The sequence below is a fragment of the Elgaria multicarinata genome, chromosome 14 (assembly GCF_023053635.1).
Source record: "Elgaria multicarinata webbii isolate HBS135686 ecotype San Diego chromosome 14, rElgMul1.1.pri, whole genome shotgun sequence".
NCBI classification, from domain to species: Eukaryota; Metazoa; Chordata; class Lepidosauria; order Squamata; family Anguidae; genus Elgaria; species Elgaria multicarinata.
The window spans coordinates 34,005,616-34,023,389 of record NC_086184.1 but is presented as its reverse complement, the minus strand read 5'-3'; the positions used below and the strand labels follow the sequence as shown (position 1 = coordinate 34,023,389).

Here is a 17,774-nt window from a genome sequence, read left to right as displayed (position 1 = left end):
AGCACAACCAGGATAAAACCATGCAGCAAAATTGATATAAGATTAAAATACAGAGTTAGAACAGTAAAATTTAAATTTAAGTTAAAATTAAGTGTTAAAATACTGAGCGAATAAAAAGGTCTTCAGCTGGTGACAAAAGCAGTACAGTGTGGGCACCAGGTGGACCTCTCTGGGGAGCTCATTCCACAGTGTGGGCACCAGGTGCCACAGCGGAGAAAGCCTCCTTCTAGTAGCCACCTGCCTCACTTCCTTTGGCAGGGGCTCACGGAGAAGGGCTCCTGTAGATGATCTTAAGGTCCGGGCAGGTACATATGGGAGGAAGCGTTCCTTCAAACGCCTCCTCCCATATGTACTTCAGGGATTGTCCTTCATGCCTTGAAAAGCAGGTGTAGCATCACCAATGGATGGGATGTTGGACTTAGAATGGGGAGGTTTGTGTTCAAGTCCCTGCTTAGCCAGGAAGCTCACTGAGTGTGTCATTGGGCCAGTCCAACCATCTCTTGTGAAGATGAAATGGGGAGGGGGAGGCAGGTATGCCGCTATGAGCTTCCCAGACAATAGGGAGAATAAAAGGTCAGAAATGATGTCTTGGCTGGGAACACGAGACTTGGGGCTTGTCTTGACGAGGGGAAAAGCCCTGGGGTGGATCCACAGTGGCACTAGATCATTTACAGGACACAGCAGCCAGGGCTTTCCCCTGATGCTCCGAATTTAAAAAGTTGGGGGCTTACCCTGACATTATCCTCTTTCAGCGAGGTGATGGCGGCATCTGCCGTTGCTTCAGAGGCGTGTCCAGCCAATGGCAACCCCTGATTGGTCGCCATTGCCAGACAGGGAGGAGGAGGGGGTGGGCCAGCGAGCCAAATGGCTGCTGGAATGCCTCCGCGCTTCTCTAGCATGGACAGAAGGATGCCACTCGGGAGAAGTGCATAAAAGTTAAAGAAAGAAAGATTTTTTAAAAAAAAACATGGGGGGCGCCCTGCAGCGCCCATGCAGTGACATGCAATTGCACAGCGGTGCACAGGTGTGGCAGTATGGGTGCGGCCAGGTGCAGAGGAGGCAGCTCCTGAGGCAAACCCTGCGCTCGCTCCTTGCTGTGGAGACAACTGGCAGGAGCGCAAGTGCACGATAGCGAAAAGTGGGCTAGATGGAACAACTATTAGGTGGATCCACAGTTGGCTACAGAATCGGACTCAAAGAGTACTTATCAATGGAACCTTCTCAAACTGGGGAGAGGCAACGAGTGGGGTGCCGCAGGGCTCAGTCCTGGGCCCAGTGCTCTTCAACATTTTTATTAATGATTTGGACGAGGAGGTGCAGGGAACGCTGATCAAATTTGCAGATGGCACAAAATTGGGTGGGATAGCTAATACCCTGGAAGACAGAAACAAACTTCAAAGTGATCTTGATAGGCTGGAGTGCTGGGCTGAAAACAACAGAATGAAATTTAATAGGGATAAATGCCAAGTTCTACATTTAGGGAATAGAAACCAAATGCACAGTTACAAGATGGGGGACACTTGGCTCAGCAATACTACAAACGAGAAAGATCTTGGAATTGTTGTAGATCACAAGCTGAATATGAGCCAACAGTGTGATATGGCTGCAAGAAAGGCAAATGCTATTTTGGGCTGCATTAATAGAAGTATAGCTTCCATATCACGTGAGGTACTGGTTCCTCTCTATTCGGCCCTGGTTAGGCCTCATCTAGAGTATTGCGTCCAGTTCTGGGCTCCACAATTCAAGAAGGACGCAGACAAGCTGGAGCGTGTTCAGAAGAGGGCAGCCAGGATGATCAGAGGTCTAGAAACAAAGCCCTATGAAGAGAGACTGAAAGAACTGGGCATGTTGAGCCTGGAGAAGAGAAGATTGAGGGGAGACATGATAGCACTCTTCAAATACTTAAAAGGTTGTCACACAGAGGAGGGCCAGGATCTCTTCTCGATCCTCCCAGAGTGCAGGGCACGGAATAACGGGCTCAAGTTAAAGGAAGCCAGATTCCGGCTGGACATCAGGAAAAACTTCCTGACTGTTAGAGCAGTGCAACAATGGAATCAGCTACCTAGGGAGGTTGTGGGCTCTCCCACACTAGAGGCCTTCAAGAGGCAGCTGGACAACCATCTGTCAGTGATGCTTTAGGGTGGATTCCTGCATTGAGCAGAGGGTTGGACTCGATGGCCTTGTAGGCCCCTTCCAACTCTGCTATTCTATGATTCTATGATACTATGATAGTGGGGGCACCAATGCAACCTCGTCTAGACACCCCCTTGAGCACAGTCATCCAGCTCTTTTTGGCTTAACAGGGCGGCAGCCTCAATGGTGATCACTGCATCCTGTGACTTCTGCTTAAATGCAACATGGCGGGGGTGGGGGGGCTGTTCTTTGTTTCTGTGGGGTGATGGAGCCAAACCTTTCTTTACACTGTCAGTCTGCTAGTGATCAGAATAAACTACTAGCACCTGGGTAAATAGAACAACCATTGCCATTTTAAACCACTCCCAAACAATGGGCCAGTCGAGGATGTCAAGGACAGTTGCCCAGCGTCTGGATATGGTCCCTGTAGTCCAGAGAGGTGGAAGCAGAACCTGCCCAGGAGGAGGCCCAAAGTGCCCAGAGAAGTGGCCGGATCAGCTGGCACAGAAGAAAAGGCCCCTGCTTTTTCCGTGCTGCCTCATCTTCTCTCTGACAGCTGTGTGGAAACAGGGATGCCTTTGAAAGCGGCCTGTTCACCTCACTTCTGGCTGCTGGTGGCTGAGCTGTAGAAGGAGCAGTTGCTCTCCGCTGGCTCTGCCTGGCTAGCAGGATCATCCTTCTTCCTAGCCAAAGAGAGTAGGACAGCTGTGTTTTAAGGGCCTGGGCAGAGTAGAGGATCTTTTTCAGACTTTTCATGGTGGGAAAGCAAATGAGGAGGAAAACATCAAACTGTGAATCCCTGAGCTGAGGCCATGTGCTTCCCTTGACTTCCCAGGAGGCTGACACCTTGCTGAAGAATGACAGGCAATTAATGAAGATGGTTCTTGAGGATGCGCGGCTGGTCAGGCTGCAACTGGAGGGCGGGGCACTCCTGGCCCGCCTGAGGAAGGAGGAGTCCTGTGTGACTCTGTCAGAGGGCGACAGGTGAGTCTGCTGCTTGGGGGGAGGGAGAGGGCTGTTGTGCCTTGGATGCTCCAGATGCAGAAGGACACACTATATGGTACAATCCTGCCCCAATCATTAGTCTCCCAAGGGAGCTTCTGGAACGCCACCCTCAAGGAAGTTCACATTTCAAATCAAATTAAACCCCTTAGTTTATTCTGATTATGCTGTGTATGGTCCACCTTTCGTCTGAGTTGCTCAGGGTGTTGTCCCCACTTTTCCTGTGAGGTAGCTGAGGCTGAAAGGGAATGACTTGCCCAAAGCCATGCAAGGAGCTTCAAGGGCAAGTCAGACCCCCTTCGCTGCTACACAACAAAACATTGGCTCATGAGTAATGTATTTGAATTATTTTTGAAAGAAAGAAAGAAAGAAAGAAAGAAAGAAAGAAAGAAAGAAAGAAAGAAAGAAAGAAAGAGCTTTGCCTATTTGCTTAAAAGGGATCACTTTGCCCAGTATATATCCAGCATCTTCAAACTAGCCACCCCATAAAGGAAGGGGGAGAGGAAGTAACTAAGTTGGTGCCAGAGGCATGTACAACCCCACCCGCCCGCCCACCCCCACAAAGGGCCTCTGGCTCTTCCTGTTGTGTGATCTAATCCCCCTCCCGGAACTCCATGGCTTAATCTACACCAAGCAGGGTATAGCACTATGAAAGCGGTATATAAAAGACAAGAGCCACACAACTGCTTGATAACGGTATTGAAGTGCACTGACAACTCTTGGGGCCTATTGACACAGACCATAGACCGCTTTCATACCGCTTTCATAGCGCTATGTCCTGCTTGGTGTAGATGAGGCCCATGTCTCTCTGCAAATGGGAAACAGCCAGGCCCCAAGAGCCAGCAGAAAAGGATAGCGGTGGCAGCAGCTGCCCACTTACAGCACAGCCGTTGCTCTGCCTCTTTGGTTCTGGAGTTTAGGGCAGAGCAGGTATGCATGGGGGAAGGGCCTTTGCACCTCCCGCTCATCACTAGCAGGGCAGGATCATGCCCATTGTGCTGCCAGGCACTGATTCTGACACATACCTAGAATTAGGACACAGCAGCGCTCTGGCCCTTGCTTTTGCCTCAGCTTAATGTCCTAGGGTAGAGCCCCAACACTGAAGCATCCTGAGGGATCAAAAACTGCTGAAGTCAATTACATGGTCTGACAGTGCAGACCCTCCAGGCCAGAGGTGGGACAGAAGAGAAGGGAGCTGGTGCGCAGTCCGTGGGCAGAGGAGTTTGCGTCCTGCTCTCTGTCGGGGATCTGTCCGGGATGCTTTAGGGTGGATTCCTGCAATGAGCAGGGGGTTGGACTCGATGGCCTTGTAGGCCCCTTCCAACTCTGCCATTCTATGATTCTATGATTCCTTGGGGGACGAACCCTGGCTTGAATGTCTGTTCTAGGGACTTGTCTTCTAGGGATGTTGTCTTCTAGGGACAACGCTCTTGAGCTTGTGCAGCACTCAAGAAAAGCTTAGCAGCATGGACCGAGAGGAAAGAAGGCCATGGCTGATTTCCTGCCAGGTGAGACATGAAGGGGATGCAAGACACGCTGCCCACCTGCAGAATCAGAAGCTCCTTTATCAGCTCCTCACGGAGCCTTGCTTTGGCTCCCCTACAGCTCGCACATAACTCACACGGCACAATTTGCCTGTGCAAGACATTCTTTAGCCCCAGTTTGGAAAGCTACAATTGGCTCCTCTGTTGAAACTCTTCATCTGGTGTGCTGACATGATCCCAATCAGCCTGAGGACACATGTGGTTCTGCTGGTTCCCAAGCCCTTCTGGGGGGAGGTATATATGGAGGTTGGGGGAGTTTCACGGGAACCTCCTTCTGACTAGAGGATTGAGTACAATCTGGAGTTCTCCTTTCTGCAATAGAATCATAGAATCATACCATTTGTGGGCTCTCCCACACTTGAGGCCTTCAAGAGGCAGTTGGACAGCCATCTGTCAGGGATGCTTTAAGGTGGATTCCTGCATTGAGCAGAGGGTTGGACTCGATGGCCTTGTAGGCCCCTTCCAACTCTGCTATTCTATGATTCTATGATTCTATGGTTATCCATTCCTCTGGTAAAGGCTTCAGGCACTTAAGTGGTTGCAAAACAACATCCATTTCTTCCCAACCACAACCTGGTGGATTCAGCATTGTTCAGTCCTCAGACTCCAAGAGGATGCCTGACTTTCCGGTAGCAAGGAAGGGTGCTTGGTTGTGATGGAGCTGGGTGTTGGTGGTCATTCAGCAAGAGACGTGTTCGCCTCTCTGTGCCCATCAGCCCTCAGTTCATAAAAAATGTTCACATTCGCAGACACTGCCCACAATAATGGTAATTGTTCAATGTAATTAAATACATATTTATTCATTTCACTTTGTAACACCCTGACTCCATGGAACTCCGAGGGTGGTGTCTGCCACGACACAGGCTCTGAACACCAGACCTCACGTCTGCCACCACTTATTATGGGGCAGCACAGGCTCTGAACACCAGACCCGGCTGAGGCTACTCCCTGCTCAAGCCAAGCACCACCACTTGATACGCCTGAGGCAAGGGATAAAGCCCACCTTCCTCCAAACTATGTGGAGAAAGGGGTTTAAAATGGAGAAGGATTTAATATATATATAATAATGCGCTGAAAGTTATATCTGTTGAGGTGAATTATTGTCAGAGTGGGTGCTGAATGATGTAAACTTAAGACGATAAATGCCAAACAGACACGTGGGATTTTCGTGGTAGTTTTTAAAATAAACAATCAAAATTTATTTTTAAAAGTTCATAAGCTTTGTTTCAAATAACAACATTTAAAAACCTTTTTGAAACCTTTCATACAATCCTGTCACCCTCACATTCGCGCTTTCCTTTCACTCACACAATCACTCTTGAACTTTCTTTATTATCAGTATTGAATTATATACTTCCACTACGTGCACACCACACTCTAAAGACACCACTCACTACACTGACTCTCAAATTTCCCAGAACTTAAGTACTATAAATACAGAGAGCACTACAGACTCTAAGAGTCCCTAACAAGTCTCCCTGGAAAGAACAGAACAGAACAAGAACAAAAAACTCACAATCCCCTCCGTCCTTCCCTTATATATCCCTCCTCCCCCCTCCCAAGACATTCTAACTCCGCCCACTCAGGCCAACATTCTACAAACCACAGACTTACAAACTGCAGGCATACCTTTGGGAATTGACTTGTGGGGTGTAACGCCACAGTGTCCTCTTATCCTCACAACAATTCTGTTGAGGTAGGTTAGTCTAAGAGATGGTGACCAGCTGATATGCACTTAGCCAACTTCAAAGAAGAGCAGAGTTTTGGACCGCGTCTTTGTGCTCCTAATCCAGCATTCTATCTACTAGACCATACAGATGAGAATGGTGACCAATAATAATTTTTCTACCCATCCTGACTAAAACACCCCAATTTTTGCCACCAGAATGAGCTTTCTCCATGCATTCATTCATGTGTTTATTGCATAACCCCGTTTGCATGTTAGCCATCTTGGAAAATGGGAGCTACAGGATTTATATACCAGAATGGGTGGGTTTATCCAACTTAAATTTTATGTGTTTCAGGCCCCTACATGGGTCTGAAACACACAAAACATTCTCTGCATATATTTATGGGAGTCTATGGCAGGTCCAGAGGGCTGTCTGTACGGCTTAAAAGCCCTGCGTTGGCTGCACAATGGTGCTGCATCAGTTATACAACGCAGCAGCCACCTTGCAACCACCGTGGGGCTTTCCCATGAAGCTGCACACTAGAACAGCTGGGAACCTACCCCGACTTTTCATGCCGGTGCGAGGTCACTACTGCTCTTCCACTGTCTTGCCCTCACTCCAGCATTGCACCGGGGGTATTCCCAGGTGGAAGGCGACCTCCGCTTGGTCACCAGAAGCCAGGCGAGGGGCAGGGGACAGGCCTGGTGAGCTGAATGGCTGCCGGAAAGCCCACGCTGCCTCCAGTGAGGATTACTCACCGCCACCCTGCAGCAGCGATACCGTTGAGACCATTCTTCTGGTTTGTCTCCCTAGAAGGGCAATGCAAAATAGCTACCTATCTGACTGACTCCTCTTGGAGCAGCATGTATATAGAATTGGTATGCAACACATGGGGGCCTTTTGTGGTTGATTTATTCAAGTATATTCCAAAAGTCTTGGCTCCTGGCTGCTGTTGCCTTAATGTTGAACTGGTTTGATGTGTTTGCCTTGCCTTACTGCCTGATGCCAAGGCCAGTTTTACAGAACATTATTCTCATCTCTGAATTAGAGATGTAACATTTCCAGAAATGTTGAGGCCATGCGGGGTGGACTTTTGGGGTGGTGGTGGAAGAAAACAGACATTTTGGAAAAATTGGAAAATAGGCAATACGGCTCTGAAGTCACTTTGTTGCTTTAAGACAGCCTTCCCCAATCTGGTGCCTTCCATATATTTTAGACTTCAGCTCCCATCCGCCTCAGGCGGCACCAATGGCCAATGGTCAGGAATGCTGGGCACCGTAGTTCAAAACATCCAGAGGGCACCAGGTTGGGGAGGGCTGCTTTAGGAACATAAAGCAGCCTTTCTGTTCCTAAGGTGATTTTATGTATAACTTAATTTGCTCATAAAGTTATCATTACATTTTACATATTTTAAAAGTAAACTCAGTAAATTTGAAATTATTGCCTGAATGGATTAGAAGGAAATTAAATGACTGCTGCAGCAGCAGAAGCACAGGACTCTAGAGAACAAAACCCAGACTGTCAAGCATGTGCATTTACTGTCAGGAATGCACAATGGTGACTCGACTCACACGTGGAGCAGTAAAGTCTTATCAGTGAAGTCTAGTTTAGATCAGTAATTTGGCTGTTGCTCAGTGGTCTTCAGTGATGCCTTCACAGAACATGACTCTTGTTCTGTTAACTGTGCTGGTCAATTCCACCCCCACAATCCCGCTGAAGATCGCTGTCCCTGCGCTGCTCATTGCAGTGTTGGAAAAGCCATCTCTTGATCAGCTGGGTGGTGGAGAAAGTGGGCATGGCTCCCACCTGCGCTGGAGGGCTTGCTAGCCCAGAGCAGCTGGCGCTTGGTCTAAAACGGCCCCTCTCAAAGGCAGACCTCTGGAAGGGCTGGTGAGGCAGTGGAGATGCTGGGCCTCAAGGCAGACTCAGAGCCTGCCTGGACTCAGCCTGGGCTCTCAGCTCCCTCTGATAGTGGTGCCAGCCTGGCCTGGCCCCCACCCGACAGCCATCCGCTGAGTTTGGCCTGGTTTCAGATGGGGGTGGTCTCCTTCCAGGCTTGGCTTGGCTTGTAGTGCCTCACGACTCTGCCATTGCAGACATTGTTTGGTCTCAGGAGCTCTTGATAGACAGCCAGGCGAGTGTCAGGGGGCACTGTCATAAATAGTGATAATTTGAATGTGTGCGCGGGGCCACCTGATTGACCACGCTCAGTGCAGGCAGCAGAACATGCCGCTGCTCCGGCATCCAAGGCAATTCCCCTCCTTCTTTGGAAGTCCTCTTTTGAGACATTGAGCCAGCACAGCCTCCAGAAGACTGACCGTTGCTCAATTGACCATTGCTCCTGCCTCTTGTGCAGCTCTGTACAGTACAAGCAGCCACGGCAGTGTTGGCCATAGTGAAAGTGAAGCCTTTTATTGGACTGCAAGCTTTCCAGTCACACAGAACTCGTCATCTGGAAGATTGGGAAGGTGGCAGTTGTAGTGACGCAATTGTGGGAGACTCCCTGCTGCGTGGGATTGAAACCCAAGTATGTCGTGAAGACCCATAGACTTGCCAGGTGTGCTGTCTTCCTGGAGCACAGATTAGAGATGTGACTGAAGGGTTACCGAAGCTCATAAAGCCCACGGACACATACCCCTTTCGTCTCATCCATGTGGGAACAAATGATGTCGCCAAGCAGAGCTACGAAGAAATCATTTCAGACTTTGAAGCTCTGGGAAGGAAACTGAAGAACTTTGGGGCCCAAGTAGTTATCTCATCCATCCTCCCAGTTCTTGGAAGTCGATTAGAAAGGGAAAGAAAAATACTCCGGATGAACGACTGGCTACAAAGGTGGTGCCGATGTGAGAGTTTTGCATTCTGGGACCACGGGCTACGCTACTTGGAACATGGACTGCTGGCAAGGGATGGGTTGCACCTCACAAGGGCTGGAAAGAATGAGTTCGGCCACAGCATGAAGAACTTCATCAGGAGGGCTTTAAACTGAATCTTATGGGGGTGGGAGACGTAAATTTTGAGGCAACAATGGATGAAGGCCAATGCACCACAGTATAGAGAACAGCTCCAATAGTGCCCCAAAATAGTGTCCGCAAAAATGTAGGAACAAAGCCAGACTATAAAACACATGGTCTTCGATGTCTATATGCTAATGCCCAGAGCATGGGAAACAAACAGAATGAACTTGAACTCTTATTACATGAAGGCAAATACGACTTGATAGGTATAACTGAAACTTGGTGGGATGACTCCCATGACTGGAATATAGCAATTGAAGATATAACTTGTTCAAAAAGAACAGAAGAAATAGAAAGGGAGGCGGAGTTGCACTATATGTTAAAAATACAGGCGGATCAGAATGGAAGCCCCATCAAGAGCATCCGGATTAAAATAAATGGGGCAAGGAATAAAAAGAACATGATAATCGGAGTCTACTACCGACCACCCAATCAAGGAGAAGACGAGGATGAAACTTTTGAGAAACAAATTGCCAGTGTTTCAAGGAAGTGTGATGTAGTAGTGATGGGGGACTTCAATTACCCTGATATCTGTTGGGAGACCAATACTGCCAAAAGCGGCCCTTTCAAAAAATTCCTGACATGTATGGGTGATAACTTTCTCCTACAGAAAGTGGAGGAAGGAACTAGAGGATTGGCAATCCTTGACTTGATATTGACCAATAGGGATGACTTAGTGGATAAAGTGGCAGTTATGGGATCTCTGGGGGAAAGTGACCACATCATACTTGAATTCTTGATTATGAAGGAGACAAAAGTTGAGTGTAGCCATACACGTACTCTGGATTTTAGGAAAGCTGATTTTAATAAACTCAGAACTATGATAAGTAAGGTCCCGTGGCAAGTGAGCCTAATGAGAAAAGGAGTGCTTATTTAACTACGAATTTTATATTCAAATTATGTTTTTAATTGTACTGAATTTTATTCTTTTATTATGTATGATCTGTTTGTGATTATATGTAGTATTTTTATATTGTTGTTTCTCCATAATGTATCTATTCTGTATGCGAATGGCCTATGGCCTAAGCATTAATAAATTATTAATACTTACTTGAATTCTTGTTTATGAAGGAGACAAACGTTGAGTGTAGCCATACACGTACTCTGGATTTTAGGAAAGCTGATTTTAATAAACTCAACTATGATAAGTAAGGTCCAGTGGCAAGGGAGCCTAATGAGAAAAGGAGTGCAGGATGGGTGGGAGTATTTAAAAAAGGAAATTTTAAAGGCATAGTTACAAATAATTCCAACAAGGAAAAAAGATAGAAGAGAACAGAGGAAACCAATGTGGCTCCACAAAAAGCTTAGAGATGACCTGAAAACAAAAAAGGATACATATAGGAAGTGGAAGGAAGGCCAGGCTACAAAAGAAGAATACAGACAGGTGGCAGACTTGCCGAAATGGCGTCAGGAAGGCTAAAGCTGTGAATGAGCTGTGATTAGCGAGGGATGCTAAAAGCAATAAAAAGGCTTTCTTCAGATACATGAGTAGTAAAAGACAGAGGAAAGAAATGGTGGTTCAACTGCTTAATGAGGATGGTAAATTGATAACAGATGACAAAGAAAAGGCTGAAGTGCTCAATTCCTACTTTGCCTCAGTCTTCTCCCAAAAGTGGGTCTATGACCCTCCTGGAAAAAGTGAAGCAGAAGTTGAGGGGGAAGGAGTACAGTTTGAGATTGATAAACAAATGGTCAAAGAACACCTAATTTCCTTGAATGAGTTCAAATCTCCAGGGCCCGATGAACTGCATCCAAGAGTATTGAAGGAGCTAGCGGAAGAACTCTCAGAACCTTTGTCTATTATTTTTGCAAAATCATGGAAGACGGGTGAGGTGCCGGATGACTGGAGGAGGGCTAACGTTGTCCCTATCTTCAAAAAGGGCAAAAAGGAGAAACCTGGGAACTACAGACCAGTCAGTCTGACATCCATCCCTGGGAAAATTCACACCAATTCCCTGATATTCCTAGACAGCTGCTACAGCCCAACTGCAGTGTGAGCTTCAAGAGGAGGCATTGGATGGAGGAGGGCTCATCTCTCCCAGAGGAGAGCACACCAGCTGGCCTGGCTAGTAGATGGCTGGGGAGGTGCTCAGCCCTACCCCCTCCTTGGTAGCCACCACCATCCATTTTTGCTTAGCTTCCCCCCACCTCTACCCCCATTTCCTCTCATCTCTGCCCTTTATTTTTAGAATCGTGATGTGACGTGGAGATTCTCACCAAGGGACACTGGAGGCAGTTGTAGGAAACTGGACTGGCAGCTGCTGAACGGCTCTGTTTTCCCTTTCAGAGACACCCTGGAGGCAGCCGGCGCCCTCTACAACCGTGTGGATGAGGGCATCCACCAGCTGGTCTTGGTTTCCAACAAGCGCATCCAGGCCCTGGAGCTGGTGATGGAATTTGAGGCCTTTGACATTTGCTTTCGGGAGGTTTGTGGTCGATTTTTTGCTGGCATTTGAGCTTATTTAAAGCCCTCTACCATGGGCATGGCCAACAACACCCCTTGGAGGAATCCAAGGCTCTGTGGGCAGCGGGAGAGAGGGGAGGTGGGTGCCATGTTCAGGCACTCCTGATCCACCAGGGCACATGCAGGCTCTTCAGGGGCCAATCAAGTTCTATATCCCTGATTTAGGTGTTGCCTATACCAAAATTCTCAGGGCAGCTTCCAACAATAATGAAACAGATTAAAAATAAATACAGTAAAACAAACCAACAATAAAAGGTCATAAAAGCAGCACACAAGTATGTGGCAGAGATAAAAGCAAGTTAGAAGCTGAAGTTGGTTAAAAGGGGAAGGAATTCCCTCACTGGAGTGCCTGATGCACCTTCTCCCTGCCCACTGAAGCGGCTGGCCACGCTTGCTAGAGGCCAGGAGAGTTCCAGGCCTCGATTCATCCCTAACAAGCCTCCCTTTCGCACAGGTCGGTGGTTGGATAGAGAATGTTGGCCAAACGCGCCTCACGGAGCTGAGCGAGGCTGATGATGCCTTGGAGGCCGTTCTCCAAGCCCAGCACCAGCTCCAGGACTTTGAGCGTGTCGCCAGCGTAAGTGCTGCCTCCCCTCCTCTGCTGCTCCATCTGCCAATGCACAGAAGGCTGCATACTTCCATTTCCATTATCGTATCATCTGTGGGCACTAACACCGAAAAGCCTTCATGGCCTTTGCCTCAAAGCAAGCCCTGGTCCTGCCCTGGTGCACAGTTGAGCCTTGGGGTCTGCAGCGCAGACCCAACTCTTTGAGGGAACAATAACTGTGCTGGTATCTAGAAAGGCCCCTGTTGCGATGGGATCCCCAGATGGAGGTGATATTAAGTGACCCTAAGAACTGGTTTTGTTTTGTTGCTTTCAACCATGTCGGAGATGTGGCCTTGGATGCTGCAGGCACAATCTAAAACTGGGAGGACATTATCCCCCCACCCTGCCCCTGATCGGGGTGGGGTGGGGGGATAATGTGTGCTGACATTTTGTTTGTGGGCATGTGAGGCCTCTGCAGCAATTGTATGATCTGCTGCAATATAATGAAATTTTTACTGACATTCTTATCCTAGATAGAAGGAGAACGGAATGTGTGCAAATAGCCTTCTGTAACAGAGGTGAGAGGTTAGTTTAGCAGGAATTAAAATGTCCAACAGGTGAGCATACCACCGTACTTGGAGAAACCGAAAAGGCACTGGAGAAATCCATTTTCTAGCCAGGGCAGCGCATCTCCCATGCGTTGGCAAAGCCGGCTTTGTGGCTCAGCCTCTACTGACAGGCTGTAGGCAAGGGAGTTCCCTTCTATAGTACTGTGGAGAGCAAGGGGATGTCCATGCGCTCTGTGAAACCTGTAGTGGCTGCGCAGTGGCACTGCGTTAAATGACACAGCTGTCCACTTGCAGTCACATTAGGGTTTTACCTTAGAAACTGCTTTTTCACGGTGTACTTTTACCATGATTTTTCCATTTGGTCCAATGCTGCCACATTGTTTCTCCCACCTGTCAGTGGAGATTTAGTTTGGGGGCGTTCATGGGGCCAGTTGCCAGTTTGGGGTAAGCCTGGGAATGCAGAGCCTTGGCCATCGGGATGGCAGCCGGAGAGCCCACACTCCCTCCTGCCATCTAGGTGTAGCGTGCCCCGCAGGGGCAATGCCGTGGGGTTTTGGGGGGAAGCGGCCCCCAAGAGGCAGATGCATGACTTCTTCATCTGCCGCTGTGCGTTTCTTACCTTGCAAAGCTGCATCCACACCCAGCCACCCACCCTGCCAACACGCATACACTCTGGCATGCAGAGAGCCCACAGGGCTGAGCATGCAGAGTCCATGGCCCCTCCTGAAAAGGACGACAGCAGTCAACTGGCAAGGAACTGAAGCTAGTCATGGGAGGGTTTCATCAATATTTGCATTCCTATGATTACATCGGAATCATTTTCTACATTGCATTAGCTGCATATCCTCAGGCCCTTGAGTGAAATCCAGCCTCCTGCCCCCCCCCTTTCCACAGCTGCTAGTCACTTTGTGGTTCCCCAGCTTTCACGCGTCCCTCCTCCCCCATTCGAAAGGCGTCATTTCTGGCAGTCAGGGCTTTAGGCTGCAAGATGCTGCCCTTGGTGGCCTTTTGCCCCTGGCTACCACTAGAACGTCGCCTCTGGGGAGCTTCTCCAAAACTGAATTTGGCCCTTGGGCTGAAAGACTGCTGACAGCCCTGCTCGGTCTCCTCCGGGTTCGTCCGTTTCCCATAAGCTGGCGAGCCACAATTGTGGCACGTTGGTCCAATCACCAGGCTGGCCCTCACACATCCCAAAGCTCCAGGACCACGTTGGAATAGCCAGCGTGATGAGCCTTCGGTGGACCTTGCCATGCTAGAAGAAGTGGCCCGTCTGTCTCTGCAGCTGCCATGATTGCCGGTTGGGCTTTGCTTTCAGGAATATTGCCAGAAGGGCTGGGAAGCTCTGAGGAAGGTGGAAAGTCAGTGGGAAGACTTTCCCTCTGTGGAGCCATTGGAAGGCTGTGAAGTCAAGCTGCAGAGGTGCAGAAACCAGCTGCAAGGATTCTGCCGCCAACTGGAAGCCAGCAGGAGCCGACTAGACCAGGCCGTCGAGCTTTATGCGTTCTTGGACCAGGTGAGCTCTGCCAAGGGGAAGGAAGCACCCCTCACCCCAGGACAGGGTGTGCCCCTCGTGTGTCTCCTGCTCTGACCAGATCCTGCTTCTTTCTTCTCTAGCCATTGACTCTGATTTTAGTTAGGGGCTGGTTCACAGAAGCACCCAGGTCACTGACAGAGACTGGATTCCTCTGGGCTGCCTCTTGAAGGCTTCTAGTGTGGGAGAGCCCACAACCTCACCAGGCAACTGATTCCATTGTTGTACTGCTCTAACAGTCAGGAGGTTTTTCCTGATGTCCAGCTGGAATCTGGCTTCCTTTAACTTGAGCCCATTATTCCATGCCCTGCACTCTGGGAGGATCGAGAAGAGGTCCTGGCCCTCCTCTGTGTGACAACCTTTTAAGTATTTGAAGAGTGCTATCATGTCTCCCTTCAGTCTTCTCTTCTCTAGGCTAAACATGCCCAGTTCTTTCAGTCTCTCTTCATAGGGCTTTGTTTCCAGACCCCTGATCATCCTGGTTGCCCTCCTCTGAACACGCTCCAGCTTGTCTGCATCCTTCTTGAATTGTGGAGCCCAGAACTGGATTCAACACTCTAGATGAGGCCTAACCAGGGCCAAATAGAGAGGAACCAGTACCTCACGTGATTTGGAAGCTATACTTCTATCAAAGCAGCCCAAAATAGCATTGGCCTTTCTTGCAGCCATATCGCACTGTTGGCTCATATTCAGCTTGCAATCTACAACAATTCCAAGATCCTTCTTGTTTGTAGTATTGCTGAGCCAAGTATCCCCCATCTTGTAACTGTGCATTTGGTTTCTATTTCCTAAATGTAGAACTTGGCATTTATCCCAATTAAATTCCATTCTGTTGTTTTCAGCCCAGCACTCCAGCCTATCAAGATCACTTTGAAGTTTGATTCTGTCTTCCAGGGTATTAGCTATCCCACCCAATTTTGTGTCATCTGCAAATTTGATCAGCGTTCCCTGCACCTCCTCGTCCAAATCATTAATAAAAATGTTGAAGAGGGAGGTGGGCTGCTGGCTTCCCAGCCTCGGTCACCTCTTTGAAACCTCCTTAGTGTACTAGGTGATATTGGGGTGGGGAGAAGAGAAAAAGGGACCGTGCAGGAAGGAGGTTCCTGGGGCCTTGAGCTGGCCTTGGCCTCCAGCCTGTTCTGGGCTCCTCAGATGAAGGCAGAAACTGGCGAATGGCAGTGTATCCTGAAGCGGATGGCAAAGATGGTGGCAAACAGCCTGCAGACCTGTCCTGTGAGGAAAGGGTGAAGGAGTTGGAGAAGAGAACTCTGAGAGCGGCTTTGGGCTGTGGAGCAGGCAGGTCTGCAGGCACTGTGGGGCACCGACCTCCCTTTGTGCCACAGGCTGATGCCACGTCAAAGGATCTCCATGCATGTTTGAGCAAAGCGATTCTGAGTCCCTGGGGTGGGGGAGGGGGAGGGACTTCCACAAACAGATTTTCTCCTCTTGACCAAACCAACCAGGACCTCCGCCTTTTCCCTGAAGGTTGTGCCAGAGAGCCCATGTGCTCTGGCAACACCTGCTGGCACATGCCACGTACAGTGCCTTGGGGGAGGGGGAGGAGGAGGAGAATAAGCCTTCCCCAGAAGCATCATTGTACCAATGATGGTACAATGAGAGAACTCAGTGCTGCTCCTGCCCCACAGCCCTCCCTGTGGGCAGCTAGGTGGGTGGCCGCTGAAGCGCCAGGAAAGGCCAGGGCATCCCTTGGGGGGTATCTGCAGTCTTGTGTCATAGCTGCATGCAGGGATGCCAGCACCCCAGTCCCAGCAGCGCAGGGGATCCTACACCAGAGAGCTCCGGCTATTGGGCGGTATAGAAATGTAATAAATAAATAAATAAAATACACGCATGCACAAGATGGAACTGCAGCAGCAAGTCCTGTAAGCATCTGGCACGGTCAGAAGGCCGTGGGGAGTGGCAGGCAGAGCTGCAGGCGGGGCAGGGGCATTGTCCTCTGTTCCAAGCCTCGGCCTTTCCTGGGCGGAGTGCCCAAGAAAGCCTAGCTGGCAGTCAGCCTGCTGAGGGCCCCAATAGAGCTACTTCTTACGGCCACGCTGAAGAGCTGTACAGACTCTCCCTCCAGTATGCTGAGCCCCCTCTCCTTGTCCCACCCTCTGCAGGCGAGTGAGTGGGCCTTCGAGGGGATGCACCACCTTGCCAGCATCAGCATGGAGGGCTGCAGCTCCCTGGAACAGTGTTCAGCAGCCATCGTATCCCTGGAGAGCTACTGCCAGCAGCACCCCAAAATCAGCGATGCCAAATTCCAGGAGATGAAAGAGCTGGCGTGTCGACTGAAGAGCAGCAAGGCCTTGGCTCGGTGGCAGTTTGCCTGGTCCAAGTGCCAGGAGACGATGATGGGCTTTGGAATCAAGCTGGAGGCGGCCCTGGGGACCAGGAGGTCTTTGCGTCTGGACTGTGAGCCATCGCTGGAGGGAGAGTCAGACTGGCCCGGCCAGGAGGGCAGGCTGCATTTGGAGGGGGCTGCTCGGACCACATGCTCTGGCCCGGCTCCCTTCCACAAGAGGCCCATTTGCCCCCCTGGGTGGGCTGGGGAGAGAGTGGTGGGCTGTGCGGAGCATGCTCGGACAGAGGAGCAGCCCGTGCTCCAGGCTGCTCCCAGGGGACGTGGAGGCACCCCTGAAGCGTCAGCGCTGCCGTGCTGTGTCCGTAGGGGGCAGGGGCCCCTAGGGAGCATTGTGGAAGTCCTGGCAGCTGCGTCCTCCCGCCCTGAAACCCCCACTTCTCAGCAGCCATCTCCCAAAAGGCCCTTGAGGAAGGCGCAGAGCTTTGACCTGCCCTGCGCAGAGAGCCTGCGCTCTGGCTGCCAGCGGACTCTGAGCGAGCCATCCCACCACGGCAACACCGGGGTCTTCATCAGAGGCTTGGAAGTCAGCAGCACTGAGCTTGGAGAGAGGACCTGCGGGGCCCAGCCTCATCCCATCTCAGCCAGGTGGGCTGCAGGTGGCATCACGCCGGAGGAGAGGCCGAGCAGCGTCCCCCTGCTGGAGGCCAAAAGCTGGGGCAGGTAGGCCTGGCTGCCGCCACCTCAGGCCCAAGCCCTGGGTCAAACTGGCTTCATGGTTGTCCTTCTTTGGGGTAGGGTGGGGGACTGTATTGTGGGGTGGGGTGAGGCCAGGTATTTTCAGCCCATCACCAAATGACAGCCTGCAGAAAGCCATAACAGTGAAGGGGGATGATGATGATGGGGATGATGATGATGAAATTATTATTATTATTATTATTATTATTATTATTATTATTATTATTATTATTATTCCTGCCTCTCCTTCTGGATCG

At 49.9% G+C, this 17,774-nt stretch overlaps 1 protein-coding gene across 1 annotated transcript in view; it reads left to right on the top strand.

The window, feature by feature from the left end:
- PLEKHG4 (pleckstrin homology and RhoGEF domain containing G4) overlaps positions 1 to 17,774 on the top strand; it is a 117,822-nt gene that overhangs the window by 86,635 nt on the left and 13,413 nt on the right. Inside the window, exons 10-14 of the mRNA XM_063141521.1 lie at positions 2,969 to 3,117; positions 11,651 to 11,789; positions 12,282 to 12,404; positions 14,259 to 14,456; positions 16,598 to 17,502. Of these exons, the coding sequence (XP_062997591.1) occupies positions 2,969 to 3,117; positions 11,651 to 11,789; positions 12,282 to 12,404; positions 14,259 to 14,456; positions 16,598 to 17,502 (1,514 nt within the window). The remainder of the gene's footprint in view (positions 1 to 2,968; positions 3,118 to 11,650; positions 11,790 to 12,281; positions 12,405 to 14,258; positions 14,457 to 16,597; positions 17,503 to 17,774) is intronic.